Genomic DNA, 27,422 nt, shown 5'->3' with positions numbered 1-27,422 from the left:
TCCTTATATTCCACACAGGCTTCGTCTGTTCCCAGCCTTTTAGCCCTGACAAATGCCTCCTTTTTCTTTTTGACGAGGCCTACAATATCTCTCGTTATCCAGGGTTCCCGAAAATTGCCGTGTTTATCCTTCTTCCTCACCGGAACATGCCGGTCCTGAATTCCTTTCAACTGACACTTGAAAGCCTCCCACATGTCAGATGTTGATTTGCCCTCAAACATCCGCCCCCAATCTAGGTTCTTCAGTTCCCGTCTAATATTGTTATAATTAGCCTTCCCCCAATTTAGCACATTCATCCTAGGACCACTCTTATCCTTGTCCACCAGCACTTTAAAACTTACTGAATTGTGGTCACTGTTCCCGAAATGCTCCCCTACTGAAACTTCTACCACCTGGCCGGGCTCATTCTCCAATACCAGGTCCAGTACCGCCCCTTCCCTAGTTGGACTGACTACATATTGTTTTAAGAAGCCCTCCTGGATGCTCCTTTCAAACTCTGCCCCGTCTAAGCCCCTGGCACTAAGTGAGTCCCAGTCAATATTGGGGAAGTTGAAGTCTCCCATCACCACAACCCTGTTGTTTTTACTCTTTTCCAAAATCTGTCTACCTATCTGCTCCTCTATCTCCCGCTGGCTGGTGGGAGGCTTGTAGTAAACCTCCAACATTGTGACTGCACCCTTCTTATTCCTGATCTCTACCCATATAGCCTCACTGCCCTCTGAGGTGACCTCCCGTAGTACAGCTGTGATATCCTCCCTCACCAGTAGCGCAACTCCGCCACCCCTTTTACATCCCCCTCTATCCCGCCTGAGATATCTAAATCCTGGAACGTTTAGCTGCCAATCCTGCCCTTCCCTCAACCAGGTCTCTGTAATGGCAACAACATCATAGTTCCAAGTACTAATCCAAGCTCTAAGTTCATCTGCCTTACCCGTAATACTTCTTGCATTAAAACATATGCACTTCAGGCCACCAGACCCGCTGTGTTCAGCAACTTCTCCCTGTCTGCTCTGCCTCAGAGCCACACTGTCCCTATTCCCTAGTTCTCCCTCAATGCTCTCACCTTCTGACCTATTGCTACCGTGCCCACCCCCCTGCCATACTAGTTTAAACCCTCCCGTGTGACACTAGCAAACCTCGCGGCCAGGATATTTATGCCTCTCCAGTTTAGATGCAACCCATCCTTCTTATATAGGTCACACCTGCCCCGGAAGAGCTCCCAGTGGTCTAGATAACGGAAACCCTCCCTTCTACACCAGCTGTTTAGCCACGTGTTTAGCTGCTCTATCTTCCTATTTCTAGCCTCACTGGCACGTGGCACAGGGAGTAATCCCGAGATTACAACCCTCGAGGTCCTGTCTTTTAACTTTCTGCCTAGCTCCCTGAACTCCTGCTGCAGGACCTCATGCCCCTTCCTGCCTATGTTGTTAATACCAATATGTACAACAACCTCTGCCTGTTTGCCCTCCCCCTTCAGGATGCCCTCTACCCGTTCGGAGACATCCTGGATCCTGGCACCAGGGAGGCAACATACCATCCTAGAGTCATCTTATTTGATTGGTTCATCAGCAATCTTGACTTAGTTCTGCACTGCTTTATCAAATGTTTTGTTTCTGGCAATAAAACATTCAGCCTCCTTAACCTGACATATTTCAGTAAGAAGTCTTAGAACACCAAGTGAAAGTCCAACAGGTTTGTTTGGAGTCACTAGCTTTCGGAGAACAGCTCCTTCATCAGGTGAATGAAGAGGTGGGTTCCACAAACACAGCATATATAGATAAAGTCAATCATGCAAGCTGATACTTGGAATGCGAGTCTTTGCAGTTAATTAAGTCTTTACAGGTCCAGACGGAGCAACTGGAGAGAGGGATAATCACAGGTTAAAGAGGTGTGAATTGTCTCAAGCCAGGACAGTTGGTAGGATTTCAAAAGCCCAGGCCAGATGGTGCCAGGCAGGAATGTTCCCTTCCAGTCGGGGAATACTTCAGCAGTCAAGGGCATTCAGCCTCTGATCTTCGGGTAAGCGTTCTCCAAGGCGGCCTTCGGGACGCGCGACAACGCAGAATCGCCGAGCAAAAACCTATAACCAAGTTCCGCACACATGAGTGCGGCGTCAACCGGGACCTTGGATTCATGTTGCATTACATTCATCCCCCACCATCTGGCCTAGGCTTGTGAAATCCTACCAACTGTCCTGGCTTGAGGCAAATCACACCTCTTTAACCTGTGATTATCCCTCTCTCCAGGAAACCAGAGCACCCAGAGGAAGCCCACATAGACATGGGGAAAATGTGCAAACTCCACACAGTCACCCGAGGTCAGAATCGAACGAGGCGCTGTGAGGCAACAGTACTAATCACTATGCCAACGCTCCGCTCCCTAATTTTATACACTTTCATCAGGTCCCCTCTCAACCTTCGCTTCTCAAAGGAAATTAGCTCAAGCCTATCCAATCTCTCCTCACAGATCAGACTCTCCATTCCAGGCAGCACCCTGGTAAACCTTCTGTGAACCCTCTCCAGCGCAATCACATCCTTCCTGTAATACGGTGACCAGAACCACACACAGTACTCCAGCTGTGCCCTAACCAGCGTTTTATACAGTTCCAGCTCTTGTATTCGATGTCTTGGATAATAAAAGCAAATATCCCATGTGCCTTCTTAACCATCTTATCTACCTGTCTGATTTGTTATGTTGTAGGTGTAACATAAGCGGCTCACTGACTGTCTCCACTGGAAAGAGGCAGATCATGTGTGTGGTGTCCTTTATATATGGGTTGGTGTAATGCCCCCCTGTGGTCGTGTCACCTCCTTGTGTATCGTGAATGTCTATTGGTTGTGTCCTATCTACTTGATCAATTGGTTGAGTGTGTGTGTGTGTTGTGTCACTGGTGCTCCCGCTAGTGTCTCGCTAGTCTACATGTATTTACATTGATGCACATCACCACAGTGACCTCCCAGCTTCAGGAATCTGTGGATATGCTTCCAAGATCTCTCTGATGTTCAGAGCTTCCCAGGGTGCTACCATTCCTAGTGTAATCCTTTGCGTTGTTAGCCCTCCCCAAGTAAATTATCTCACGCTATTCCAGGCTGAATTCCATTTTCCACTGCTTTGCCCAGCTGGCCAGTCCAGAGACATACTTTCAAAGTCTACAGCTATTCTTGTCATTATTTATCACCCTCACAATTGTTGTATCATCCACAAACCTCTTGATCAAACCCCTGACAGAGAAACATAGAATATAGGAGCAGGCCATTCGGTCCTTCGAGCCTGCTCTGCCATTCATCATCATCATGACTGTCCATCAAATTCAGTAGCCTAATCCCGCTTCCCCCATATCCTGTGATCCCCTTAGCTCCAAGTGCTATACCCAGCTGCTTCTTGAAAACATATAGGGTGTGATTGAATGGTCCAGTCGGACCTGACTTGGTAATGCAACAAGACCGTTAAATCTGACGTTCATAATGCCGCGCAAAATCTAATGAGATCTAGTGAGATGTTGCGATCTGGATCTCGTCCTCTCTGGGCGAGTTCCAGATACACTTATTTAAGTGAGCCTTTAGGGTAATGTAAATATGTTGATGCCTGATGCTCCCAAGGCCTGTGACTGGGAGACCTCGCCATGGCGACATTGTGCACTGGTCCATACAAACGTGGACAAGGCCTAACAGCATCTGCGGGATCTCACAAGCCGTCAGAGGCCCCCGGGTGGTCGAGCCCTGGGCAGGGTGCCACCCTCGCATTCCCACTGTCACCCGGGCACCCTGGCAGTGCCCCCCTGGAACTGCCACGGTGCCCAGGTGTCACTGTCAAGCACACAGTGTCAAGGAGCCTGGGTGGTTGGTTGCCCATGTCAGGGATCAGGCCCGGGAGTGCCTTGCCCAAATGCGGTGGGGTAAAGGGTGGCTCAAAGGCCCCCTAAAAGGTAAATTGGGGTAGTGGGGGATGCAGATGCCACAGTGGGGATACTGAGGAGGGTCAAGAAATCGGGCTACATTTAAAAATGACACCCTGATCTCTTCCTGCACTGTCGAGCTGAGCTGATGAGGTAAGTGCGGCCTCGGTAAGGCTCTCCCGCCCCTGGAGGCCAAAAAAGTCATCGTGTTTGGCAGCGGAGTCGTTCTCGGTGCTGCAGTGTCCAGAAAGGCCTGCCAAATATGCCCAAAACGGAACTCTTCTTTGGGCACTAAATCGTGCCCACAGTATTTTGGTCTCAACTGCTTTCTGTGGTCGTGAATTCCACACTCCGACCAGGCTCTGGTGAAAGAAATTTCTTCTCATCTCAATCCAGGAGTCATGTGAAAATGATAAAATGAAATGAAAATCACTTATTGTCATGAGTATGCTTCAAATGAAGTTACTGTGAAAATCCCCTAGTCGCCACATTCCCGCCTGTTCGGAGAGGCTGGTACGGGAATTGAACCATGTTGCTGGCCTGCCTTGGTCTGCTTTCAATGCCAGCTATTTAGCCCAGTGTGCTAAACCAGCCCCTTGTTGAGGGTAATGTATTTTAGCTAAAGTTCAGATAGACCACATCAAATGTATTACCCTAATCAATGCTCCAGGTTACCTCCAGAAAAAAATAAATTCATTTTATCTATCGCGACCTTTCCTTGACAAGTCCATGCTGACTAGCCTTGCAAAACCTGTGTGCGGGATTGATCGCTTCCCCAGCCGTGTGTTTCTCGACAGAGCACCATCCGCTGGCAGCGTGATTCTATTTTCCTGCTGCTTGTCAATGGGATTTCCCATTGTAACCAGCCCGCACCGTCATGAAGCCTGCTGGTGGGGATGTGCTGCCCCGAGGACTGGAGATTTCTAGCCTGTGTCTGTCCAAGTCTAATTATGTTTGTCACACTGGGCGAGTGCGCAATCAATTCCAACCCCACAGGCCCCAGAGTCCCAGCCGAAGTGAATTAACCAAGAACTTGTATGTTTTCCTGAGATAGAACAGTACAGCACAGAACAGGCCCTTCGGCCCTCGATGTTGCGCCGAGCTTTGTCCGAAACCAAGATCAAGCTATCCCACTCCCTGTCATCCTGGTGTGCTCCATGTGCCTAGCCAATAACCACTTGAAATGTCCTAAAGTGTCCAACTCCACTATCACAGCAGGCAGTCCATTCCACACCCTAACCACTCTCTGAGTAAAGAACCTACCTCGGACATCCCTCCTATATCTCCCACCCCGAACCTTATAGTTATGCCCCCTTGTAACAGCTACATCCACCCGAGGAAATAGTCTCTGAACGTTAACTCTAGCTATCCCCCTCATCATCTTATAAACCTCTATGAAGTCACCTCTCATCCTCCATCGCTCCAGTGAGAAAAGCCCTAGCTCCCTCAACCTTTCCACATAAGACCTATCCTGCAAACCAGGCAGCATCCTGGTAAATCTCCTTTGCACCCTTTCCAATGCTTCCACATCCTTCCTATAATGAGGTGACCAGAACTGCACACAATACTCCAAATGTGGTCTCACCAGGGTCATGTATAGTTGCAGCATAACCCCACGGCTCTTAAACTCAACCCCCCTGTTAATAAACGTTAACACACTATAAGCCTTCTTCACGGCTCTATCCACTTGAGTGGCAACCTTCAGAGATCTGTGGACATGAACCCCAAGATCTCTCTGTTCCTCCACATTCCTCAGAACCCTGCCGTTGACCCTTAATCCGCATTCAGGTTTGTCCTACCAAAATGAATCACCTCGCACTTATCAGGGTTAAACTCCATCTGCCATTTTGCGGCCCAGCTCTGCATCCTATCAATGTCTCTTTGCAGCCTACAACAGCTCTCCACCTCTTCCACTACTCACCAATCTTGGTGTCATCCGCAAATTTACTGACCCACCCTTCAGCCCCCTCTTCCAAGTCAGTGATAAAAATCACAAATAGCAGAGGACCCAGTACTGATCCCTGTGGTACACCGCTGGTAACTGGTCTCCAATCTGAAAATGTTCCATCCACCACCACCCTCCCCTCTGTCTTCTATGTGATAGCCAGTTACTTATCCAATTGGCCAAATTCACCTCTATCCCACACCTCCTTACTTTCTTCATGAGCCGACCATGGGGAACCTTATCAAACGCCTTACTGAAATCCATGTATACGACATCAACTGCTCTACCTTCATCTACACACTTAGTTACCTCCTCAAAGAATTCAATCAAATTTGTGAGGCAAGACTTACCCTTCACGAATCCGTGTTGACTATCCCGGATTCAGCTGCATCTTTCCAAATGGTCATTAATCATATCCCTCAGGACCCGTTCCATTAACTTACCGACCACCAAAGTAAGACTAACCAGCCTATAGTTACCAGGGTCATTCCTAGTCCCTTTCTTGAACAGGGGAACGCTCAGGTTTTTCAAAATTTCTAATACATCCTTCCTCAGAACATCTACTTCTTCCAGTCTACCCGCCTGAATCACACTCTCATCCTCAGAAACATGGCCCCTCTCCTTGGTGAACACTGAAGAAAAGTATTCATTCAACGTCTCTCCCATTTCTTCTGACTCCATGCACAAGTTCCCACTACTGTCCTTGACCGGCCCTAACCTCACCCTGGTCATTCTTTGATCTTTGACTCTTGACTGTTCCAGTGACTTACAGGCACCAGATTTGTAAATAAACCATTAAAAAACTGTTTAAGAGAAATGCTAAACATGTAAGTGAAACAGTTGTCGACGAATCTAACTATTTCCCAAACCTCATCCCACCCTCCACCCAGACACACACAAGGGAGACACATGGTGGGTAAAAGGGTAGGTTAAAAAATAACAAGGATTATAAGTGCTGAGATGAACCTTTGCTGTGGTCTTTGTAATTGGGCGATCTTAAAATGATCGGTAGTATTGACCTTTTAGTATCTGCCTTGAGGGCTGCAGGAATTCCTATGGAGAGTGACCTTCACTTGTGCAGATCTCTATAATAATAATCTTTATAATAAACTTTATTGTCACACGTAGGCTTTCATTAACTCTGCAATGAAGTTACTGTGAAAAGCCCCTCGTCGCCACATTCCGGCGCCTGTTCGGGGACACAGAGGGAGAATTCAGAATATCTAAATTAACCAACAGCACGTCTTTCAGGACTTATGGGAGGAAAACCGGAGCACCCGGAGGAAACCCACGCAGACACGGAGAGAACGTGTAGGCACAGACAGTGAGCCAAGCCAGGAATCGATCCCGGGTCCCTGGCACTGTGAAGCAACAGTGCTAAACACTGTGCTACCATGCCGCCCCCAGATTGACTCTCAGTATCAATGGAATAGTACTAGAATTCTTTCCCTGAGATTTGAAAGGATGAGTTTTCCATCCACTCTGTCACTGGAATGCGGGTCTGCTCATTGTGCCGACTTTCCAGCCATGGTTCAGAGAGAGAAAAGGGCCTGGGATTCAGGACCCATTTTGGATTCTCAGGAGAGATATCAGCCTGGGCTTTTCCCAGACTTTCTCACAGAGTTTAAACTAGCACAGGCCTGGCTGGTTAGAGAATGCTTTCAGTATTTAAATCAGGAATTAAACCTTCACAGCCAGATAGGGTGTCCAAACCTGCTCACTGCAGCCTTTCTGGGAGTGATATTTAACAGGCTTCTGCCCAGCTCCTTCTCAGAACGAATACGAAAGCAAAAATGGAACCTGCCTTCTACTCCAGAATCTTCTGAAAGGTTCCTCCAATCAAGGTCATGAATGGAATAACTCCTGGATTTCCAGGAAAGTGGATTGGCTGTCAGCCCAGTCCATCAAGATGCCATCACGGGACTATGCCACACAACACACTGGATCGAGGGATGTGTCTGGGCCAGTTCAAATAGCAGCTTGCAGCAGGGAGGTTTCAGCTCAAAACCACAAGTCTGTAGTTTTGAAAACAGCCAGCAGGACAGATATTGAAAAGAATACCAGGTTCAGACAGGGGTTTCAAAGAGGTTCCTTACAGCAGCCATGCACACCAACACAGACTCAAGCCTGTTTCACAGTACACCAAACTATCATTAAATATTGACAAAATATTATATTTTTGTCACAGTACCCAGGACTATTTAATATTAATGCTGCTCTTCTTTCCACCAGGTCTATGGTTTTGTCCCAACATCATACTTTCATAGAACATAGAACATTACAGCGCAGTACAGGCCCTTCGGCCCTCGATGTTGCGCCGACCTGTGAAACCACTCTAAAGCCCATCCACACTCTTCCCTTATCGTCCATATGTCTATCCAATGACCATTTGAATGCCCGAAGCGTTGGCGAGTCCACTACTGTTGCAGGCCGGGCATTCCACGCCCTTACTAGTAAGTGGTAGTCAGCTGGTAATCTGCGCCTGTGACTCAGCAAACATATTAACCACACTCCGTGAATCCACATACATGTACAGTTACCCTGATGCAGATTTCAATCATTTCTCCCTTACTCTGGGCCTGTTTAATTACTGACTTTGCATTTTTCCTGTTCTGTCCGTTTCTCCGTGTTTTGTGCACATTGGAACTCCTCTCTGACCATTTCTCCTGGTTCCCTCACCCCCACAGTTAGTTTAAATCCTCCCCAACAACACTAACAAACACCACTCGAGAAACTCCACCCCGACTCGATTTAGGTGCAATCCATCCGACCTGGGGTGGTCCCATCTCCCCCAGAGCCACCCCAATATCCCGAGAATCTGAAGTCCGAGCCCCTGCCCCAACTTTCCAGCCACTCAATCCTCTGCTTTACCCTCCTATTTCAATACTCATTTGTACTTGGTTACAAAGAGTTAAATGGGCCACTGGCTATTAGGGAATGAAATGTCCATGTGAACATGGACAAACTTGTATTTTACTGAAGTACAAAATTAAAAGTTAGTTTGTCGTTTCTGTTGTAAAGAGGATTAGGCTGCAGAGTGTGAATTGTGAATGAAACAACATCTGGATCATAGTGTGCAGTTTCTCACCTCCTCACAGCCAGGGTGTGACTGCCCGAGCTGCTGCGGTTTTATGACTGGACCTTGACCTATTTTTTTCTCAGTTCTTGCAGGTAATTTACATCCAGCTGTTCTGACAGTTGCCATCTTGGCGCCAGCTTTGAGCGTTCCAATTCTGAGCTATTTCCTCGGGAAGCTGCTTTTCAACAGGGCAATTGCAGCAAGTGCAAGATCTCTAGCAACCCGAGGAGTTGCTGATGGTCCACGGTAAGAATCAACTGAAAGTGAGACCAGGAAACATCCAGCAGCATCAAAATGGAGAAACTGAATAGAGATGGCAAAAGGCCTTCAATATATGTCACTTTCGGTGAGGAGGAGAGTGAGTGGAGACAGGAGATGGGAGAAATGAAGAGCAGGAGAGTGACAAGATCAGATTCAAGACTGGTGCCACTAACTGAGTGAGGAGGGCCTGTGTCTGAGTGAGGAGGGGGCTGGTGTCTGAGTGAGGAGGGAGCTGGTGTCTGAGTGAGGAGGGAGCTGGTGTCTGAGTGAGGAGGGGGCCGGGGTCTGAGTGAGGAGGGAGCCGGGGTCTGAGTGAGGAGGGGGCCGGGCTCTGAGTGAGGAGGGGGCCGGGGGCTGAGTGAGGAAGAGGCCGGGGGCAGTGTGAGGAGGGAGCCGGGGTCTGAGTGAGGAGGGTCAGTGTGAGGAGGGTCAGTGTGAGGAGGGTCAGTGTGAGGAGGGTCAGTGTGAGGAGGAGGGTCAGTGTGAGGAGGGTCAGTGTGAGGAGGGTCAGTGTGAGGAGGGCCAGTGCGAGGAGGGTCAGTGTGAGGAGGGTCAGTGTGAGGAGGAGGGTCAGTGTGAGGAGGGTCAGTGTGAGGAGGGTCAGTGTGATGAGATCAGTGTGAGGAGGGTCTGTGTGAGGAGGGTCAGTGTGAGGAGGGTCAGTGTGAGGAGGGCCAGTGTGAGGAGGGTCAGTGTGAGGAGGGTCAGTGTGAGGAGAGTCAGTGTGAGGAGGGTCAGTGTGGGAGGGTCAGTGTGAGGAGGGTCAGTGTGAGGAGGGTCAGTGTGAGGAGGGCCAGTGTGAGGAGGGTCAGTGTGAGAAGGGTCAGTGTGAGGAGGGTCTGTGTGAGGAGGGTCAGTGTGAGGAGGGTCAGTGTGAGGAGGGTCAGTGTGAGGAGGGTCAGTGTGAGGAGGAGGGTCAGTGTGAGGAGGGTCAGTGTGAGGAGGGTCAGTGTGAGGAGGGTCAGTGTGAGGACGGTCAGTGTGAGGAGGGTCAGTGTGGGGATGGTCAGTGTGAGGAGGAGGGTCAGTGTGAGGAGGGTCAGTGTGAGGAGGGTCAGTGTGAGGAGGGTCAGTGTGGGGAGGGTCTGTGTGAGAAGGGTCAGTGTGAGGAGGGTCTGTGTGAGGAGGGTCAGTGTTAGGAGGGTCAGTGTGAGGAGGGCCAGTGTGAGGAGGGTCAGTGTGAGAAGGGTCAGTGTGAGGAGGGTCTGTGTGAGGAGGGTCAGTGTGAGGAGGGTCAGTGTGAGGAGGGTCAGTGTGAGGAGGGTCAGTGTGAGGAGGAGGGTCAGTGTGAGGAGGGTCAGTGTGAGGAGGGTCAGTGTGAGGACGGTCAGTGTGAGGAGGGTCAGTGTGGGGATGGTCAGTGTGAGGAGGAGGGTCAGTGTGAGGAGGGTCAGTGTGAGGAGGGTCAGTGTGAGGAGGGTCAGTGTGAGGAGGGTCAGTGTGAGGAGGGTCAGTGTGAGGAGGGTCAGTGTGGGGAGGGTCTGTGTGAGGAGGAGGGTCAGTGTGAGGAGGGTCAGTGTGAGGAGGGTCAGTGTGAGGAGGGTCTGTGTGAGGAGGGTCAGTGTGAGGAGGGTCAGTGTGAGGAGGGTCAGTGTGAGGAGGGTCAGTGTGAGGAGGGTCAGTGTGAGGAGGGTCAGTGTGAGGAGGGTCAGTGTGAGGAGGGTCAGTGTGAGGAGGGGCAGTGTGAGGAGGATGGTCAGTGTGAGGAGGGTCAGTGTGAGGAGGGTCAGTGTGAGGAGGGTCTGTGTGAGGAGGGTCAGTGTGAGGAGGGTCAGTGTGAGGAGGGTCAGTGTGAGGAGGGTCAGTGCGAGGAGGGTCAGTGTGAGGAGGAGGGTCAGTGTGAGGAGGGTCAGTATGAGGAGGGTCTGTGTGAGGAGGGTCAGTGTGAGGAGGGTCAGTGTGAGGAGGGTTAGTGGGAGGAGGGTCAGTGTGAGGAGGGTCGGTGTGAGGAGGGTCAATGTGAGGAGGGTCAGTGAGGAGGAGGGTCAGTGTGAGGAGGGTCAGTGTGAGAAGGGTCAGTGTGAGGAGTAGAGTGTCATTGTGAGGAGGGTCAGTGTGAGGAGGGTCAGTGTGGGGAGGGTCTGTGTGAGGAGGGTCAGTGTGAGGAGGAGGGCCTGTGTTAGGAGGGTCAGTGTGAGGAGTGTCAGTGTGAGGAGGGTCAGTGTGAAGAGGGTCAGTGTGAGGAGGGTCAGTTTGGGGAGGGCCTGTGTTAGGAGGGTCAGTGTGAGGAGTGTCAGTGTGAGGAGGGACAGTGTGAGGAGGGCCAGTGCGAGGAGGGTCAGTGTGAGGAGGGTCAGTGTGAGGAGGAGGGTCAGTGTGAGGAGTGTCAGTGTGAGGAGGGTCAGTGTGAGGAGGGCCAGTGCGAGGAGGGTCAGTGTGAGGAGGGTCAGTGTGAGGAGGAGGGTCAGTGTGAGGAGGGTCAGTGTGAGGAGGGTCAGTGTGAGGAGGGCCAGTGCGAGGAGGGTCAGTGTGAGGAGGGTCAGTGTGAGGAGGAGGGTCAGTGTGAGGAGGGTCAGTGTGAGGAGGGTCAGTGTGATGAGATCAGTGTGAGGAGGGTCTGTGTGAGGAGGGTCAGTGTGAGGAGGGTCAGTGTGAGGAGGGTCAGTGTGAGGAGGGCCAGTGTGAGGAGGGTCAGTGTGAGGAGAGTCAGTGTGAGGAGAGTCAGTGTGAGGAGGGTCAGTGTGAGGAGGGTCAGTGTGAGGAGGGTCAGTGTGAGGACGGTCAGTGTGAGGAGGGTCAGTGTGGGGATGGTCAGTGTGAGGAGGAGGGTCAGTGTGAGGAGGGTCAGTGTGAGGAGGGTCAGTGTGAGGAGGGTCAGTGTGGGGAGGGTCTGTGTGAGGAGGAGGGTCAGTGTGAGGAGGGTCTGTGTGAGGAGGGTCAGTGTGAGGAGGGTCAGTGTGAGGAGGGTCAGTGTGAGGAGGGTCAGTGTGAGGAGGGTCAGTGTGAGGAGGGTCAGTGCGAGGAGGGTCAGTGTGAGGAGGGTCAGTGTGAGGAGGGTCTGTGTGAGGAGGGTCAGTGTGAGGAGGGTCTGTGTGAGGAGGAGGGTCAGTGTGAGGAGGGTCAGTGTGAGGAGGGTCAGTGTGAGGAGTGTCTGTGTGAGGAGGAGGGTCAGTGTGAGGAGGGTCAGTGTGAGGAGGAGGGTTAGTGGGAGGAGGGTCAGTGTGAGGAGGGTCAGTGTGAGGAGGGTCAATGTGAGGAGGGTCAGTGTGAGGAGGAGGGTCAGTGTGAGGAGGGTCAGTGTGAGAAGGGTCAGTGTGAGGATTAGAGTGTCATTGTGAGGAGGGTCAGTGTGAGAAGGGTCAGTGTGGGGAGGGTCTGTGTGAGGAGGGTCAGTGTGAGGAGGAGGGCCTGTGTTAGGAGGGTCAGTGTGAGGAGTGTCAGTGTGAGGAGGGTCAGTGTGAGGAGTGTCAGTGTGAGGAGGGTCAGTGTGGGGAGGGTCTGTGTGAGGAGGGTCAGTGTGAGGAGTGTCAGTGTGAGGAGGGTCAGTGTGAGGAGTGTCAGTGTGAGGAGTTTCAGTGTGAGGAGGGTCAGTGTGGGGAGGGTCTGTGTGAGGAGGAGGGCCTGTGTTAGGAGGGTCAGTGTGAGGAGTGTCAGTGTGAGGATGGTCAATGTGAGGCGTGTCAGTGTGAGGAGGGTCAGTGTGGGGAGGGTCTGTGTGAGGATGGTCAGTGTGAGGAGTGTCAGTGTGAGGAGGGTCAGTGTGAGGAGGGTCAGTGTGAGGAGGGTCAGTGTGAGGAGGGTCTGTGTGAGGAGGGTCAGTGCGAGGAGGGTCGTGTGAGGAGGGTCAGTGTGATAAGGGTCAGTGTGAGGAGGGTCAGTGTGAGGAGGGTCAGTGTGAGGAGGGTCTGTGTGAGGAGGGTCAGTGCGAGGAGGGTCAGTGTGAGGAGGGTCAGTGTGATGAGGGTCAGTGTGAGGAGGGTCAGTGTGAGGAGGGTCAGTGTGAGGAGGGTCAGTGTGAGGCGGGTCCGTGTGGGGAGGGTCTGTGAGGAGGAGGGTCAGTGTGAGGAGTGTCAGTGTGAGGAGGGTCAGTGTGAGGAGTGTCAGTGTGAGGAGGGTCAGTGTGAGGAGGGTCTGTGTGAGGAGGGTCAGTGCGAGGAGGGTCAGTGTGAGGAGGGTCAGTGTGAGGAGGAGGGTCAGTGTGAGGAGGGTCAGTGTGGGGAGGGTCAGTGTGGGGAGGGTCAGTGTGAGGAGGGTCAGTGTGAGGAGGGTCAGTGTGAGGAGGGTCAGTGTGGGGAGGGTCAGTGTGAGGAGGGTCAGTGTGAGGAGGGTCAGTGTGAGGAGGGTCAGTGTGAGGAGGGTCAGTGCGAATATTGGTGTAATGATATGCATAAGCAATTCTGTATGTTAACATGTCAGACCTCCAACCAGCAGGTGGCAGCAGAGGTATACCACATGATACTGCAGCCTTGAAGAGTCGGAAGTTAGGAGTAGTCATGGATCGTCATGTTTTGTCTTCGCTCTCATCTTATAGTTACCAACAGTTCATAGTTTAATCGTTTTTTGTGTTGTTTTCCTTCCCATGTTATTGCAATTTAATAAATCATAACTAGTCACAAACTAGACGTTCTCTGGTGCACTGACTCAACCATTGCAAAGCGCTGGAATGTAACATGGTACCAGGTGTAGTGATCTCTGGATTGAAGATCTAAAGTGAAGAAATTAGAAAAAGTACGACAAGAAAATCTACTAATTAACAGAGAGCATCAAAAGAACACCACTGCATGCTACACTGGTCACCAAAGCAAAAGATTGATAGCTTGAAAACACCACAAAGTATTTGTGCCACTGGTAATATTGATGCAAATTGGCACTCCTTTAAACAGCAGTTTACCTTATAAATAGCGGCTCCAGGTTTACTGGCACCTCCTGATGAGTGAAGAATTGTGTTGCTGCTCTCTGTAGCAGGTTCGCAGGTGATTACAGTCTTTCATACATTTGTTTTTGAAAGAGAGGAATATAGAGAAAAGTTTAATGCCATCGTTAGAAGAAGAACGAATGATTTGAAAGGTACATTTTCAGAATGAGCAGGCAGAAGGCAGGTGAATCGTTCAACAGTTTTCACATCGATTTGAAAAATGAAATGAAAATCACTTATTGTCACAAGTAGGCTTCAAATGAAGTTACTGTGAAAAGCCCCTAGTCGCCACATTCCGGCACCTGTTCTAGGAGGCTGGTACAGGAATTGAACCGTGCTGCTGGCCTGCCTTGGTCTGCTTTAAAAGCCAGCGATTTAGCCCAGTGAGCTAAACCAGCCCAGTTTGCAGACAACACTAAGATGAGTGCTAAAGCAAAAAGTGCAGAGGATACTGGAAGTCTGCAGAGGGATTTGGATAGTGAATGGGCTAGGGTCTGGCAGATGAAATACAATGTTAACAAATGTGAGGGTATCCATTTTGGTAGGAATAACAGCAAAAGAGATTATTGTTTAAATGATAAAATATTAAAACATTCTGCTGTGCAGAGAGACCTGGGTGTGCTAGTGCATGAGTCGCAAAAGGTTGTTTGCAGGTGCAACAGGTGATTAAGAAGGCAAATGGAGTTTTGTCCTTCATTGCTCGAGGGATGGAGTTTAAGACTTGGGAGGTTATGCTGCAACTGTATTTTGAAATGAATGAAATGAAATGAAATGAAAATGAAAATCGCTTATTGTCACAAGTAGGCTTCAATGAAGTTACTGTGAAAAGCCCCTAGTCGCCACATTCCGGTGCCTGTTCAGGGAGGCTGGTACGGGAATTGAACCGTGCTGCTGGCCTGCCTTGGTCTGCTTTCAAAGCCAGCGATTTAGCCTTGTGCTAAACAGCCCAGAGCACCATACCTCCACCCTATCCCCACACCTCCACCCTATCCCCGTAACCCCAATTTAGCCCTGCGCTAAACCAGCCCATGATTTGATTTAATTTATTATTAACACATGTATTAGTATACAGTGAAACGTATTGTTTCTTGCATGCTGTACAAACAATGCATACCGTACATAGGGAAGGAAGGAGAGACTGAAGAATATAATGTTACATTTAAGAATAATAATATAGCAAGGTGCAGAGAAAAGATCAACTTAATACGAGGTAGGTCCATTCAAAAGTCTGATGGCAGTCGGGAAGAAGCTGTTAGTGAGGCCACACCTGGAGTATTGTGTTCAGTTTTGGTCTCCTTACCTGAGAAAGGACATACTGGCGCTGGAGAGTGTGCAGAGGAGATTCACTAGGTTAATCCCAGAGCTGAAGGGGTTGGATTACGAGGAGATGTTGAGTAGACTGGGACTGTACTCATTGGAATTTAGAAGGATGCGGGGGGGGGGGATCTTATAGAAACATAAAATTATGAAGGGAATAGATAGGATTAATGCAAGCAGGTTGTTTCCACTGGCGGGTGAAAGCAGAACTAGGGGGCATAGCCTCAAAATAACGGAAAATAGATTTAGGACTGAGTTTAGGAGGAACTTCTTCACCCAAAGGGTTGTGAATCTATGGAATTCCTTGCCCAGTGAAGCAGTAGAGGCTCCTTCATCAAATGTTTTCAAGATAAAGATAGATAGTTTTTTGAAGAATAAAGGGATTAAGGGTTATGGTGTTCGGGCCGCAAAGTGGAGCTGAGTCCACAAAAGATCAGCCATGATCTCATTGAATGGCGGAGCAGGCTCGAGGGGCCAGATGGCCGACTCCTGCTCCTAGTTCTTATGTTCTTATGAACAAGACCAGTCGCGCGGGTTCAATTCCCGTACCGGCCTCCACGAACAGGCGCCTGGTCTTGTGGTGTTACAAGGTGATTCAAATGTTCTTTCCATGTCTGACTAAAAATCACCAGATCGTCAATGTATACCGCACAATTGGGTACTCCTGAAATGACTTTGTTAGTTAACCGTGGGGGCGTTTTTCATGCCAAATGGCATAACTTTGAATTGGTATATACCATCTGGAGTCACAAAAGCTGAAATCCCCTTTGCCCTTTTGGATAAAGGTACCTGCCAGTAACCTTTAAGTAAATCGAGTTTAGAAATAAAAGCTGATTGTCCCACCTTCTCAATGCAGTCCTCCAAACGTGGGATAGGATAAGAGTCCGTTCTTGTAACTGCATTAACCTTTTAACTCTTCTCCTAGTCAAAGAGATCTAAGAGTACAGGTCCACAGGTCATTGAAAGGGGCAACACAGGTGGAAAAGGTAGTCAAGAAGGCATACGGCATGCTTGCCTTCATTGGCCGGGGCATTGAGTATAAGAATTGGCAAGTCATGTTGCAGCTGTATAGAACCTTAGTTAGGCCACACTTGGAGTATAGTGTTCAATTCTGGTCGCCACACTACCAGAAGGATGTGGAGGCTTTAGAGAGGGTGCAGAAGAGATTTACCAGAATGTTGCCTGGTATGGAGGGCATTAGCTATGAGGAGCGATTGAATAAACTCGGTTTGTTCTCACTGGAACGAAGGAGGTTGAGGGGAGACCTGATAGAGGTATACAAAATTATGAGGGGCATAGACAGAGTGGATAGTCAGAGGCTTTTCCCCAGGGTAGAGGGGTCAATTACTAGGGGGCATAGGTTTAAGGTGAGAGGGGCAAGGTTTAGAGTAGATGTACGCGGCAAGTTTTTTACGCAGAGGGTAGTGGGTGCCTGGAACTCGCTACCGGAGGAGGTCGTGGAAGCAGGGACGATAGGGACATTTAAGGGGCATCTTGACAAATATATGAATAGGATGGGAATAGAAGGATACGGACCCAGGAAGTGTAGAAGATTGTAGTTTAGTCGGGCAGCATGGTCGGCACGGGCTTGGAGGGCCGAAGGGCCTGTTCCTGTGCTGTACATTTCTTTGTTCTTTGTTGTTCTTTGTTTATAGTTCACAATCGTTGGATACCGTCCGGTTTTGGTACCATTACTATAGGTGAGCTCCATTGGCTGGAACCCACTTCAATTGGGGCTGGTTTAGCACAGTGGGCTAAGATAGCTGGCTTGTAATGCAGAACAAGACCAACAGCACGGGTTCAATTCCCGTTCCAGCCTCCCCAAACAGGTGCCGGAATGTGGCGACTAGGGGCTTTTCACAGTAACCTCATTGAAGCCTACTTGTGACAATAAGCGATTATTATTAAGTGGTGTGGAAATAGCCACTTGTAAAGGCAATGTCCCGCCTTTGGAAAGATTTGTGCAAAGTGTAAAGGGAAAAAACACTTTGCCAAGCAATGCTTTTCTGGCAAGAAAATTAAAGTGCAAAAATCTATACATGCCGTTGACAAAATTAATTTGGAAGATACATTCTTCATAGATGATTGTCTCTAATGAAGGCAGGTCCAACGTAGCCAAGGAAAATAAAATGGCTTTGACGAAAATCAGAAGCGTTGATAATGAAGTTTTGATTATAAATAAAGATAACTGGACAGTTTATTTACAAATCAATCAAACGTGGAAAAATGTCAAACTTGACGCAGGAGCGAGAGCCAATCTCATCAGTGTCTCGGATATTGAAATGATGAGAAGTAAACCGAAGATTTGAACAGACCGGTATTCTGAAAAGATTACAATGGCCAAGAATCAATACTCTAGGCGTGTGTGAGCTTGAAGTTCAAGTCGAAGATAGAGCCCATGACGTGAAATTTTCAATTGTAGCCAGAGATCGTGAATCGTTACCGGGTGTGGAAGCCAACTAAAGGATGACACCCAACCCGTAATACGTGCTCCAAGGTGAGTATCATTAAAGGATCAACTCAAAGCTGAACTTGATAGAATCACGAATCTGGGGATGATTAAGAAAATTGAAGATCCAACAGATGGTGGATTCAATGGTGTGCATGAAGAAACGCAATGACGATTTAAGAATCTGCATGGATCCTAAAGACCTCAGTGCCAACATCAAGCAAGAACACTGTCCAATGCTAAAATGTGAAGAAATAACGAGCAAAACGTGGTTCAGTTAACTGGATGCATCATAGGGTTTTTGACAACTCAAACTGGATGGGGAGACTATGAAGCATTATATGGTTACAATAAATAAATAATCTTTATTGTCACACGTAGGTTTACATTAACACTGCAATGAAGTTACTGTGAAAAGACCCTAGTCGCCACATTCCGGCGCCTGTTTGGGTACACAGAGGGAGAATTTAGAATTCACAGCTGGTACGGGAATTGAACACTCCATTTGGGAGTTACTCTTTTCTTCGACTGCCTTTTGGGATATCTGCATCTGAAATCTTTCACAGGGCAATGGAGCACATTCTGGAAGGTATTCAAGAAATTCATGGATATATTGATGATATAATCGTATGGGGTTCGACAAAGGAAGAACACAACGACCGACTCATCAAAGTACGACAGAGTATTCAGGTCAAACAAAACCAAGTGTCAGTTTGGTGTTAAAGAAATCACGCTTCTGGGGCACAAGTTGTCTGCTCGAGGTATACTCCCTGATCAAATGAAAATAATAAATATGCCACGCCCATCAGACAAGCAAGGAATTCTGAGGATATTAGGAATGATCAACTTTATCGAAAAATTTATTCAGAATTTGTCAGCCAAGACAACATGTCTGAGAGAAGTCATAAGCAAGACTAATATTTTTGAATGGACAGAAGAGCATTAGCAAGAATACCCTACCCTGAAGACAGCTTTGACAACACCTCCAGTGCCAGCATTTTTGGACCCGACCAAACAAAAATCTGGACTGGGTAAATAATGCTGCAAGTGGACCCAAGGAAAGGGAATTTATTGAATGTTTACAGGAGGGCTTTTTGGAACAGCTTGTGATGGAGCCCATGAGGGAACAGGCCATTCTGGACTTAGTGTTATGTAATGAGCCAGACTTGATTAAAGATCTTAAAGTAAGGGAACACTTAGGAGGCAGTGATCATAATATGGTAGAATTCAATCTCCAATTTGAAAGAAAGAAGGTAGAATCAGATGTAAAGGTGTTACAGTTAAATAAATGTAACTACAGGGGCATGAGGGAGGAACTGACGAAAATTGACTGGGAGTAGAGCCTAGTGGGAAAGACAGTAGAACAGCAATGGCAGGAGTTTCTGGGAGCAATTGAGGACACAGTACAGAGGTTCATCCCAAAGAAAAGAAAGGTTATCAGAGGGGGGATTAGGCAGCCATGGCTGACAAAGGAAGTTAGGGAATGTATCAAAGCAAAAGAGAAACCCTATAATGTGGCAAAGAGGAGTGGGAAGTCAGAAGATTGGGTAGGCTCCAAAAACAAACAGAGGATAACAAAGAGAGAAATAAGGAAAGAGAGGATCAAATATGAAGGTAGGCTAGCCAGTAACATTAGGAATGATAGTAAAAGTTTCTTTAAATACATTAAAAACAAACGGGAGGCAAAGGTTGACATTGGGCCGCTCCAAAATGACGCTGGTAATTTTGTGATGGGAGACAAGGAAATAGCTGAGGAACTGAATAAGTACTTTGCGTCAGTCTTCACAGTAGAAGACATGAGTAATATCCCAACAATTCCGGAGAGTCAGGGGGCAGAGTTGAATATGGTAGCCATCACAAAGGAGAAAGTGCGAGAGAAACTAAGAGGTCTAAAAATTGATAAATCTCCGGGCCCAGATGGACTACATCCTAGAGCTCTAAAGGAGATAGCTGAAGAAATAGTGGAGGCGTTAGTTATGATCTTTCAAAAGTCACTGGAGTCAGGGAAAGTCCCAGAGGATTGGAAAATCGCTGTTGTAACCCCCCTGTTCAAGAAGGGAACAAGGAAAAAGATGGAAAATTATAGGCCAATTAGCCGAACCTCGGTTGTTGGCAAGATTCTAGAATCCATTGTTAAGGATGAGATTTCTAAATTCTTGGAAGTGCAGGGTCGGATTATGACAAGTCAGCATGGATTTAATAAGGGGAGGTCGTGCCTGACAAACCTGTTAGAGTTCTTTGAAGAGATAACAAATAGGTTAGACCAAGAAGAGCCAATGGATGTTATCTAGCTTGACTTCCAAAAGGCCTTTGATAAAGTGCCTCACGGGAGACTGCTGAGTAAAATAAGTGCCCATGGTATTTGAGGCAAGGTACTAACATGGATTGACGATTGGCTGTCAGGCAGAAGGCAGAGAGTTGGGATAAAAGGTTCTTTTTGGAATGGCAACCGGTGACGAGTGGTGTCCCGCAGGGTTCAGTTTTGGGGCCACAGCTGTTCTCATTATATATTAACGATCTAGATGACGGGACTGGGGGCATTCTGGCTAAGTTTGCCGATGATACAAAGATAGGTGATGGGGCAGGTAGTATGGAGGAGGTGGGGAGGCTGCAGAAAGATTTAGACAGTTTAGGAGAGTGGTCCAAGAAATGGCTGATGAAATTCAACGAGGGCAAGTGCGAGGTCTTGCACTTTGGATAAAAGAATAGAGGCATGGACTATTTTCTAAACGGTCACAAAATTCATAATGCTGAAGTGCAAAGGGACTTGGGAGTCCTAGTCCAGGATTCTCTAAAGGTAAACTTGCTGGTTGAGTCCGTAATTAAGAAAGCAAATGCAATGTTGTCATTCATCTCAAGAGGCTTGGAATGTAAAAGCAGGGATGTACTTCTGAAGCTTTATAAAGCATTAGTTAGGCCCCATTTAGAATACTGTGAGCAATTTTGGGCCCCACACCTCAGGAAGGACATACTGGCACTGGAGTGGGTCCAGCGGAGATACACACGGATGATCCCAGGAATGGTAGGCCTAACATACGATGAACGTCTGAGGATCCTGGGATTATATTCATTGGAGCTTAGGAGGTTGAGGGGAGATCTAATAGAAACTTACAAGATAATGAATGGCTTAGATAGGGTGGATGTAGGGAAGTTGTTTCCCTTAGCAGGGGAGACTAGGACCCGGGGGCACAGCCTTAGAATAAAAGGGAGTCACTTTAGAACAGAGATGAGGAGAAATTTCTTCAGCCAGAGAGTGGTGGGTCTGTGGAATTCATTGCCACAGAGGGCGGTGGAGGCCGGGACGTTGAGTGTCTTTAAGACAGAAGTTGATAAATTCTTGATTTCTCGAGGAATTAAGGGCTAGGGAGAGAGAGCGGGTAAATGGAGTAGAAATCAGCCATGATTGAATGGTGGAGTGAACTCGATGGGCCGAATGGCCTTACTTCCGCTCCTATGTCTTCTGGTCTTATGCTGCCTCAGAGTGCCAGGGACCCGTGTTAGCACTGCTGTTTCACAGCACTGAGGACCCGTGTTAGCACTGCTGTCTCACAGAGCCAGGGACCCGGGTTAACACTGCTGTCTCACAGTGCCAGGGACCCGGGTTAGCACTGCTGTCTCACAGCGCTGAGGACCCGGGTTAGCACTGCTATCTCACAGCGCCAGGGACCCGGGTTAGCACTGATGCCTCACAGCGTTGAGGACCCGGGGTAGCACTGCTGCCTCATGGCGCTGAGTACCTGGGTTAGCACTGCTGCCTCACTGCACTGAGGACCCGGGTTAGCACTGCTGCCTCACAGCGCTTAGGACCCGGGTTAGCACTGCTGCCTCACGGCGCTGAGGACCGGGGTTAACACTGCTGCCTCACAGTGCCAGGGACCCTGGTTAACACTACTGTCTCACAGTGCCAGGGACCCGGGTTAACACTGCTGCCTCACAGTGCCAGGGACCCTGGTTAACACTGCTGTCTCACAGAGCCAGGGACCCGGGTTAACATTGCTGCCTCACAGTGCCAGGGACCCTGGTTAACACTGCTGTCTCACAGTGCCAGGGACCCGGGTTAACACTGCTGTCTCACAGTGCCAGGTACCCTGGTTAACACTGCTGCCTCACAGTGCCAGGGAACCGGGTTAACACTGCTGTCTCACAGTGCCAGGGACCTGGGTTAACACTGCTGCCTCACGGCGCTGAGGACCCGGGTTAGCACTGCTGTCTCATAGTGCTAGGGAACGGGTTAACACTGCTGTCTCACACTGCTAGGGACCCGGATTAACACTGCTGTCTCACAGCGCCAGGGACCCGGGTTAACATTGCTGTCTCAGAGTGCCAGGGACCCGGGTTAACACTGCTGTCTCACAGTGCCAGGGACCCGGGTTAACACTGCTGTCTCACAGTGCCAGGGACCCGGGTTAACAATGCTGTCTCACAGCGCTGAGGACCCGGGTTAACACTGCTGTCTCACAGCGCTGAGGACCCGGGTTAACACTGCTGCCTCACGGCGCTGAGGACCAGGGTTAGCACTGCTGCCTCACGGCGCTGAGGACCTGGGTTAACACTGCTGCCTCACAGTGCCAGGGACCATGGTTAACACTGCTGTCTCACAGTGCCAGGGACCCGGGTTAACACTGCTGCCTCACAGTGCCAGGGACCCTGGTTAACACTGCTGTCTCACAGAGCCAGGGACCCGGGTTAACATTGCTGCCTCACAGTGCCAGGGACCCTGGTTAACACTGCTGTCTCACAGTGCCAGGGAACCGGGTTAACACTGCTGTCTCACAGTGCCAGGTACCCGGGTTAACACTGCTGCCTCACAGTGCCAGGGAGCCGGGTTAACACTGCTGTCTCACAGTGCCAGGGACCCGGGTTAGCACTGCTGCCTCACGGCGCTGAGGACCCGGGTTAGCACTGCTGTCTCACAGTGCCAGGGACCCGGGTTAACACTGCTGTCTCACACTGCTAGGGACCCGGGTTAACACTGCTGTCTCACAGCCCCAGGGACCCGGGTTAACACTGCTGTCTCAGAGTGCCAGGGACCCAGGTTAACACTGCTGTCTCACAGTGCCAGGGACCCGGGTTAACACTGCTGTCTCACAGTGGCAGGGACCAGGGTTAACAATGCTGTCTCACAGCGCTGAGGACCCGGGTTAACACTGCTGTCTCACAGCGCTGAGGACCCGGGTTAACACTGCTGCCTCACGGCGCTGAGGACCAGGTTAGCACTGCTGCCTCACACACTTAGGACCCGGCTTAGCACTGCTGCCTCTCAGCGTCAGGGACCTGGGTTAACACTGCTGCCTCACTGCACTGAGGACCCGGGTTAACACTGCTGCCTCACTGCACTGAGGACCCGGGTTAGCACTGCTGCCTCACGGCGCTGAGGACCTGGGTTAACACTGCTGCCTCACAGTGCCAGGGACCCTGGTTAACACTGCTGTCTCACAGTGCCAGGGACCCGGGTTAACACTGCTGTCTCACGGCGCTGAAGACCCGGGTTAGCACTGCTGTCTCACAGTGCCAGGGACCCGGGTTAACACTGCTGTCTCACACTGCTAGGGACCCGGGTTAACACTGCTGTCTCACAGCGCCAGGGACCCGGGTTAACACTGCTGTCTCGCAGTGCCAGGGACCCGGGTTAACACTGCTGTCTCACAGTGCCAGGGACCCGGGTTAACACTGCTGTCTCACAGTGCCAGGGACCCGGGTTAACACTGCTGTCTCACAGCGCTGAGGACCCGGGTTAACACTGCTGCCTCACGGCGCTGAGGACCAGGGTTAGCACTGCTGCCTCACACACTTAGGACCCGGGTTAGCACTGCTGCCTCTCAGCGTCAGGGACCTGGGTTAACACTGCTGCCTCACTGCACTGAGGACCCGGGTTAACACTGCTGCCTCACTGCACTGAGGACCCGGGTTAACACTGCTGCCTCACAGTGCCAGGGACCCTGGTTAACACTGCTGTCTCACAGTGCAAGGGACCCGGATTAACACAGCTGCCTCACAGCGCCAGGGATCCGGGTTAACACTGCTGCCTCACAGTGCCAGGGACCCGGGTTAACACTGCTGCCTCACAGCGTCAGGGTCCTGGGTTAACACTGCTGCCTCACAGTGCCGAGGGACCTGGGTTAACACTGCTGTCTCACAGTGCCAGGGACCCGGGTTAACACTGCTGTCTCACAGTGCCAGGGACCCGGGTTAACACTGCTGTCTCACAGTGCCAGGGTCCCGGGTTAACACCGCTGTCTCACAGTGCCAGTGACCCGGGTTAACACTGCTGTCTCACAGTGCCAGGGACCAGGGTTAACACTGCTGTCTCACAGTGCCAGGGACCTGGGTTAACACTGCTGCCTCACAGTGCCAGGGACCCGGGTTAACACTGCAGTCTCAGAGTGCCAGGGACCCGGGTTAACACTGCTGTCTCACAGTGCCAGGGACCCGGATTAACCCAGCTGGCTCACAGCGCCAGGGATCCGGGTTAACACTGCTGCCTCACAGTGCCAGGGACCCGGGTTAACACTGCTGCCTCACAGCGCCAGGGATCCGGGTTAACACTGCTGTCTCACAGTGCCAGGGACCCGGGTTAACACTGCTGTCTCACAGCGCCAGGGACCCGGGTTAGCACTGCTGCCCCAGGCGCTGAGGACCCGGGATAACACTGCTGTCTCACAGTATCAGGTACCCGGGATAACACTGCTGCCTCACAGCGCCAGGGACCCGGGTTAACACTGCTGTCTCACAGTGTCAGAGACCCGGGTTAGCACTGCTGCCCCACGGCGCTGAGGACCCGGGTTAACACTGCTGTCTCACAGGGCCAGGGACCCATGTTAACACTGCTGGCTCACAGTGTCAGGGACCCGGGTTAGCACTGCTGCCCCACGGCGCTGAGGACCTGGGTTAACACTGCTGTCTCACTTGCCAGGGACCCGGGTTAAACTGCTGCATCACAGTGACAGGGTCCCGGGTTAACACTGCTGCCTCACGGCGCTGAGACCTGGGTTAACACTGCTGTCTCACAGTGCCAGGGACCCTGGTTAACACTGCTGTCTCACAGTGCCAGGGACCCGCGTTAGCACTGCTGCCTCACGGCGCTGAGGACCCGGGTTAACACTGCTGCCTCACAGTGACAGTGTCCACTGTTAACACTGCTGCCTCACGGCGCTGAGGACCTGGGTTAACACTGCTGTCTCACAATGCCAGGGACCCGGGTTAACACTGCTGTCTCACAGTGCCAGGGACCCGTGTTAACACTGCTGCCTCACGGCGCTGAAGATCCGGGCTAGCACTGCTGCCTCACGGCGCTGAGACCAGGGTTAGCCCTGCTGCCTCACGGCGCTGAGGACCAGGGTTAGCACTGCTGCCTCACGGCGCTAAGGACCCGGGTTAGCACTGCTGCCTCACACACTTAGGACCCGGGTCAGCACTGCTGCCTCTCAGCGTCAGGGACCCGGGTTAACACTGCTGTCTCACAGTGCCAGGGACCCGGGTTAACACTGCTGTCTCACAGTGCCAGGGACCCGGGTTAACACTGCTGCCTCACAGCGCCAGGGACCCGGGTTAACACTGCTGCCTCACAGTGCCAGGAACACGCGGGTTAACACTGCTGTCTCACAGATCCAGGGACCCGGGTTAACACTGCTGCCTCACAGCGCCAGTGACCCGGGTTTACACTGCTGTCTCACAGTGCCAGGGACCCGGGTTAACACTGCTGTCTCACAATGCCAGGGACCAGTGATAACACTGCTGTCTCACAGTGCCAGGGACCCGGGTTAACACTCCTGTCTCACAGTGCCTGGGACCTGGGTTAACACTGCTGTCTCACAGTGCCAGGGACCAGGGATAACACTGCTGTTTCACAGTGCCAGGAACCCGGGTTAACACTGCTGTCTCACAGTGCCAGGGACCCGGGTTAACACTGCTGTCTCACAATGACAGGGACCCGGGTTAACACTGCTGTCTCACAGAGCCAGGGACCCGGGTTCGCACTGCTGTCTCACAGTGCCAGGGACCAGGGATAACACTGCTGTTTCACAGTGCCAGGGACCTGGGTTAACACTGCTGTCTCATAGTGCCTGGGACCTGGGTTAACACAGCTGCCTCAAAGCGCCAGGGATCCGGGTTAACACTGCTGTCTCACAGTGCCAGGGACCTGGGTTAACACTGCTGTCTCACAGAGCCAGGGTCCCGGGTTAACACTGCTGTCTCACAGTGCCAGGGATCCGGGTTAACACTGCTCCCTCACATCGCTGAGGACCCGGGTTAGCACTGCTGTCTCACAGTTCCAGGGATCCGGGTTAACACTGCTCCCTCACATCGCTGAGGACCCGGGTTAACACTGCTGCGTCACAGCGCTGACGACCCGTGTTAGCACTGCTGCCTCACAGCGCTGAGGACCCTGGTTAGCACTGCTACCTCACGCCGCTGAGGACCCGTGTTAGCACTGCTGCCTCACATCGCTGAGGACCCGGGTTAGCACTGCTGCCTCACAGCGCCTGGGACCCGGGTTAGCACTGCTGCCTCACATCGCTGAGGACCTGCGTTAGCACTGCTGCCTCACGGCGCTGAGGACCCGGGTTAGCACCGCTGCCTCACAGCACTGGCGACCCGGGATAGCAATGCTGCCTCACGGCGCTGAGGACCCGGGTTAGCACTGCTGCCTCACAGCGCCTGGGACCTGAGTTAGCACTGCTGTCTCACAGTGCCAGCGACCCTGCTTCCACCACCTCCTCCGGTAGCGAGTTCCAGGCACCCACTAACCTCTGTGTAAAAACTTGCCTCGTACATCTACACTAAACCTTGCCCCTCTCACCTTAAACCTATGCCCCCTAGTAATTGACCCCTCTACCCTGGGGAAAAGCCTCTGACTATCCACTCTGTCTATGCCCCTCATAATTTTGTAGACCTCTATCATGTCTCCCCTTAACCTCCTTCGTTCCAGTGAGAACAAACCGAGTTTATTCAACCGCTCCTCATAGCTAATGCCCTCCATACCAGGCAACATTCTGGTAAATCTCTTCTGCACCCTCTCTAAAGCCTCCACATCCTTCTGGTAGTGTGGCGACCAGAATTGAACACTATACTCCAAGTGTGGCCTAACTAAGATTTATACAGCTGCAACATGACTTGCCAATTCTTATACTCAATGCCCCGGCCAATGAAGGCAAGCATGCCGTATGCCTTCTTGACTACCTTCTCCACCTGTGTTGCCCCTTACAATGACCTGTGGACCTGTACTCCTAGATCTCTTTGACTTTCAATACTCTTGAGGGTTCTACCATTCACTGTATATTCCCTACCTGCATTAGACCTTCCAAAATGCATTACCTCACATTTGTCCGGATGAAACTCCATCTGCCATCTCTCCGCCCAAGTCTCCAAACAATCTAAATCCTGCTGTATCCTCTGACAGTCCTCATCGCTATCCGCAATTCCACCAACCTTTGTGTCGTCTGCAAACTTACTAATCAGACCAGTTACATTTTCCTCCAAATCATTTATATATACGACAAAGAGCAAAGGTCCCAGCACTGATCCCTGTGGAACACCACTGGTCACAGCCCTCCAATTAGAAAAGCATCCTTCCATTGCTACTCTCTGCCTTCTATGACCTAGCCAGTTCTGTATCCAGCT

General features: G+C 50.7%; 1 protein-coding gene across 2 annotated transcripts in view; it reads left to right on the top strand.

Moving 5' to 3' along the window:
- LOC140409647 (disintegrin and metalloproteinase domain-containing protein 12-like) overlaps positions 1 to 27,422 on the top strand; it is a 1,449,600-nt gene that overhangs the window by 1,340,101 nt on the left and 82,077 nt on the right. Inside the window, exons 19-20 of one of the 2 annotated variants that reach the window (XM_072497982.1) lie at positions 9,003 to 9,165; positions 13,549 to 13,726. In XM_072497982.1, coding sequence (XP_072354083.1) covers positions 9,003 to 9,165; positions 13,549 to 13,576 — 191 coding nt within the window. In that variant the 3' untranslated portion in view covers positions 13,577 to 13,726. Of the gene's footprint in view, positions 1 to 9,002; positions 9,166 to 13,548; positions 13,727 to 27,422 lie in introns of those variants that run through there. The other variant, XM_072497981.1, reaches the window with a different exon arrangement.

Source organism: Scyliorhinus torazame, chromosome 3, assembly GCF_047496885.1.
Source record: "Scyliorhinus torazame isolate Kashiwa2021f chromosome 3, sScyTor2.1, whole genome shotgun sequence".
NCBI classification, from domain to species: Eukaryota; Metazoa; Chordata; class Chondrichthyes; order Carcharhiniformes; family Scyliorhinidae; genus Scyliorhinus; species Scyliorhinus torazame.
This window is presented reverse-complemented; position numbering and strand designations above follow the sequence as displayed.